The sequence below is a fragment of the Oncorhynchus kisutch genome, unplaced genomic scaffold (assembly GCF_002021735.2).
Source record: "Oncorhynchus kisutch isolate 150728-3 unplaced genomic scaffold, Okis_V2 scaffold2098, whole genome shotgun sequence".
Taxonomy (NCBI): Eukaryota; Metazoa; Chordata; class Actinopteri; order Salmoniformes; family Salmonidae; genus Oncorhynchus; species Oncorhynchus kisutch.
In genome coordinates, this window is record NW_022264043.1 from 17501 (window position 1) to 22341 (window position 4841).

At 46.5% G+C, this 4841-nt stretch overlaps 1 protein-coding gene across 1 annotated transcript in view; it reads left to right on the forward strand.

Moving 5' to 3' along the window:
* The window catches only part of pcdh7a (protocadherin 7a), a gene marked incomplete at its 3' end in the record, with an annotated part of 14223 nt that extends 13963 nt beyond the window's left edge, over positions 1–260 (forward strand). The window contains 1 exon segment of the mRNA XM_031819385.1: positions 75–260. Coding sequence (XP_031675245.1) covers positions 75–260 — 186 coding nt within the window.
* Between the last annotated feature and the right edge of the window lie 4581 nt (positions 261–4841).

The following is a 4841-nucleotide window of genomic DNA, read 5'->3' on the forward strand; positions in this document are numbered from 1 at the left end:
GGCATCACCAGTCGAGCCCAGATCTGGCCAGGCATTATAAGTCAAGCTCCCCGCTCCCCGCGGTACACCTCCAGCCCTACAGCCCCCCAGCCGAGGGGAAAAAGCACCAGGCTGTACAGGAGCTGCCCCCCTCTAACACCTTCGTGGGGTCTGGAGGGTCCAGTGGTAGTGGTGGAAGTGGGAACGCTGATGCCATGTCTCTGGGGTCAGACCAGTGTTCTGAGTATGGATCCCAAACGGGGAATAAGTACAGCAAACAGGTAGGACTGATTCAGTTATTCTACTGACACAAACTGAACTGAGCTCAACTGGCCTGGTTACCCATCCACCACAGTTGACTGATTAGTGGTGTTGATAATAGGACTGACTGGTGATAATAGGACTGACTGGTGATAATAGGACTGACTAGTGGTGGTGATAATAGGACTGACTGGTGGTGGTGATAATAGAACTGACTGGTGATAATAGGACTGACTAGCGGTGGTGATAATAGGACTGACTAGTGGCGGTGATAATAGGACTGACTGGTGGTGGTGATAATAGGACTGACTAGTGGTGGTGATAATAGGACTGACTAGTGGTGGTGATAATAGGACTGACTGGTGGTGGTGATAATAGGACTGACTAGTGGTGGTGATAATAGGACTGACTAGTGGTGGTGATAATAGGACTGACCGGTGATAATAGGACTGACTGGTGATAATAGGACTGACAGGTGATAATAGGACTGACTAGTGATAATAGGACTGACTAGTGATAATAGGACTGACTAGTGATAATAGGACTGACTGGTGGTGGCGATAATAGGACTGACTAGTGGTGGTGATAATAGGACTGACTAGTGGTGGTGATAATAGGACTGACTAGTGATAATAGGACTGACTAGTGGCGGTGATAATAGAACTGACTGGTGATAATAGGACTGACTAGTGGTGGTGATAATAGGACTGACTAGTGGCGGTGATAATAGGACTGACTAGTGGTGGTGATAATAGTACTGACTAGTGGTGGTGATAATAGGACTGATTAGTGGTGGTGATAATAGGACTGACTAGTGGCGGTGATAATAGGACTGACTAGTGGTGGTGATAATAGGACTGACCGGTGATAATAGGACTGACTGGTGATAATAGGACTGACTGGTGGTGGTGATAATAGGACTGACTAGTGGTGGTGATAATAGGACTGACTAGTGGTGGTGATAATAGGACTGACTGGTGGTGGTGATAATAGGACTGACTAGTGGTGGTGATAATAGGACTGACTAGTGGTGGTGATAATAGGACTGACTAGTGGTGGTGATAATAGGACTGACTAGTGGTGGTGATAATAGGACTGACTAGTGGTGGTGATAATAGGACTGACTGGTGATAATAGGACTGACTGGTGATAATAGGACTGACTAGTGATAATAGGACTGACTAGTGATAATAGGACTGACTAGTGTCTCTCTCTGTCCCTCTCTCTCTCTATCTCTCACTCTGTCTCTCTCTCTGTCTCTCTCTCTCTGTCTCTCTCTCTGTCTCTCACTCTCTCTCTGTCTCTCACTCTCTCTCTGTCTCTCTCTCTCTCTCTCTCTGTCTCTCTCTCTGTCCTCTCTCTCTCTCTCTCTCTCTCTCGTCTCTCCTCTCTCTCTCTCTCCTCTCTCTCTCTCTCTCTCTCTCTGTCTGTCTTTTTTCCTTGTTGCATTGTAAGCTGGCTTTTGCTGATGTTTTCAGACTTAAAGTAGTACACCCAGTGTGTGTGTCAGCATGGTAAGCCTGTAAGCAGTGTGACTGTGTCCTGCTGTCTGTGTGTGCGTGTGTGTGTGTGTTTCGTGTCAAACAGCAGACTCCATTTAGCCAGGCTTATTGCTGGGTGAGAGGGGGGTGTGTCTGTCTCTTCAACTTGATATGTGTCTTTGTGTGTGTACGCTTAGACTGTGTGTGTGTGTGTTAGGGTTGGGCATTTTAAATCATTTTGGGGATATCCGGATAGTCGAAATACAAGTGTTTTAAAGAGAACATTTTTATTAATTTTTTACCTCACTAGAGACCGGTGTCTGTGACAGTCTGTGTGTGACACGGAGAGAGAGAGAAAGTTTTAAAGAAGCTAGCTAGCTACAGTAGCCATTTGAGTTGGCCAGCGAGCTAACTAAAGTAGCCATCTGAGTTAGCCAGAGAGCTAACTAAAGTAGCCATCTAAGTTAGCCAGCGAGCTAACTAAAGAAGCCATCTGAGTTAACCAGAGAGCTAACTAAAGTAGCCATCTGAGTTAGCCAGCGAGCTAACTAAAGTAGCCATCTGAGTTAGCCAGCGAGCTAACTAAAGTAGCCATCTGAGTTAGCCAGCTAGCTAACTAAAGTAGCCGTCTGAGTTAGCTAAAGTAGCCGTCTGAGTTAGCCAGCTAGCTAACTAAAGTAGCCGTCTGAGTTAGCTAGCTAGCTAACTAAAGTAGCCGTCTGAGTTAGCCAGCTAGCTAACTAAAGTAGCCATCTGAGTTAGCCAGAGAGCTAACTGAAGTAGCCATCTGAGTTAGCCAGCTAGCTAACTAAAGTAGCCATCTAAGTTAGCCAGCGAGCTAACTAAAGAAGCCATCTGAGTTAACCAGAGAGCTAACTAAAGTAGCCATCTGAGTTAGCCAGCGAGCTAACTAAAGTAGCCATCTGAGTTAGCCAGCGAGCTAACTAAAGTAGCCATCTGAGTTAGCCAGCTAGCTAACTAAAGTAGCCGTCTGAGTTAGCTAAAGTAGCCGTCTGAGTTAGCCAGCTAGCTAACTAAAGTAGCCGTCTGAGTTAGCTAGCTAGCTAACTAAAGTAGCCGCCTGAGTTAGCCAGCTAGCTAACTAAAGTAGCCATCTGAGTTAGCCAGAGAGCTAACTGAAGTAGCCATCTGAGTTAGCCAGCTAGCTAACTAAAGTAGCCATCTAAGTTAGCCAGCGAGCTAACTAAAGAAGCCATCTGAGTTAACCAGAGAGCTATCTAAAGTAGCCACCTGAGTTAGCCAGCGAGCTAACTAAAGTAACCATCTGAGTTAGCCAGCGAGCTAACTAAAGTAGCCATCTGAGTTAGCCAGCGAGCTAACTAATGTAGCCATCTGAGTTAGCCAGCTAGCTAACTAAAGTAGCCGTCTGAGTTAGCTAGCTAGCTAACTAAAGTAGCCGTCTGAGTTAGCCAGCTAGCTAACTAAAGTAGCCATCTGAGTTAGCCAGCTAGCTAACTAAAGTAGCAAGGTTAATTGAGGCTATTTTTCTCCCCGTCCAATGTGTACTACAACTCCATTCATATGAAACAACAGCCTACCTATTGGTTGATCATTGTAGCCTACTCCTTATCATTAGGTGACTTAAATCCCTAATGTTGATTTAATTTTTGCATTGATTAGAAATCTTCCACTTCACTTGCTGCACATGGAGCCTCTGACTATAATTGACTGACAACAACAACAAGCTACATGTCTGAAACGTGTGTAGGCTACCAATAACAACAAGCTACATGTCTGAAACGTGTGTAGGCTACCAATAACAACAAGCTACATGTCTGAAACATGTGTAGGCTACCAATAACAACAAGCTACATGTCTGAAACGTGTGTAGGCTACCAATAAAGACAAGCTACCTGTCTGAAACGTGTGTAGGCTACCAATAACAACAAGCTACGTGTCTGAAACGTGTGTAGGATACCAATAAAGACAAGCTACGTGTGAGGAATACACACACACACACACACACACACACACTCACTCTCGTTCTCTCTTCCACTGTGTTTCATAGTCTTCCATTTAATTTGCTTTGTCTGGTTTGAAAAGTGTTGATTTGCAGACCCTCAGTTGTGATGTCATGCTGACGAATACATTAGATGACAGCTTGCTAACGCACGCACGCACACACACGCACACACACACACACGCACACACACGCACACATGCACACACGCACACACACACACACGCTCACACGCACGCACACACACGCACGCACACACACATACACACGCACACATGCACACGCACACACGCGCACACGCACACACACACACAAACACACGCAGGCACACACACACGCACGCACACACACACACACACAGGCACACACACACACGCACGCACGCACACACACACGCACACACACACAAGCACACACACACACACGCACACACACAAGCACACACACACACACACACACGCACACACACACACACACACACACACACACACACACACACACACACACACACACACACACACACACAGCAGGGTTTCCGTACAGTGACGTTTGATGGACAGCTCCCCCTCTTAAAGGGACGGCCTCCCCCCTTCTTAAAGGGACGGCCTCCCTCCTCTCTACTTTGACTGACAGTTCTGCATTTTCTCTCCCCTCTCGTAGAAAACTGCTGATGCGGGCCTTAAATTGGGAAGAGCTTTCTCAGCTAATCAACTCATACACGGCCCTCTGATCCAACTGAGCACACACACATATACACACACACACACCAGGGGTTCATCCATTACGGAGTCAATCCCCTTAATCTGGCGTTCTCAGGGAGGGAAAATGCTTACTGCAGGAGTTTGGTGTCAGCGCACATACAGTACACACACACACAGTACACACACACACACACACACACACAGAGGCACACACACACATACAGTACACACACAGACACACACAAAGAGGTACACACACACATACACACACACACACACACACACACACACACGGACGGACCGTCCAATGAATTATTGATTAGTGAGGGTAATTAACTCCTCTGCAGCCGCAGTGTGTGACCTCCCATAACTTCAGTAAGCCCTAGATCTTGTGTGTGTGTGTGTTTGTGTGTTTTTGTGTATGTGTGTCTGTGTGTG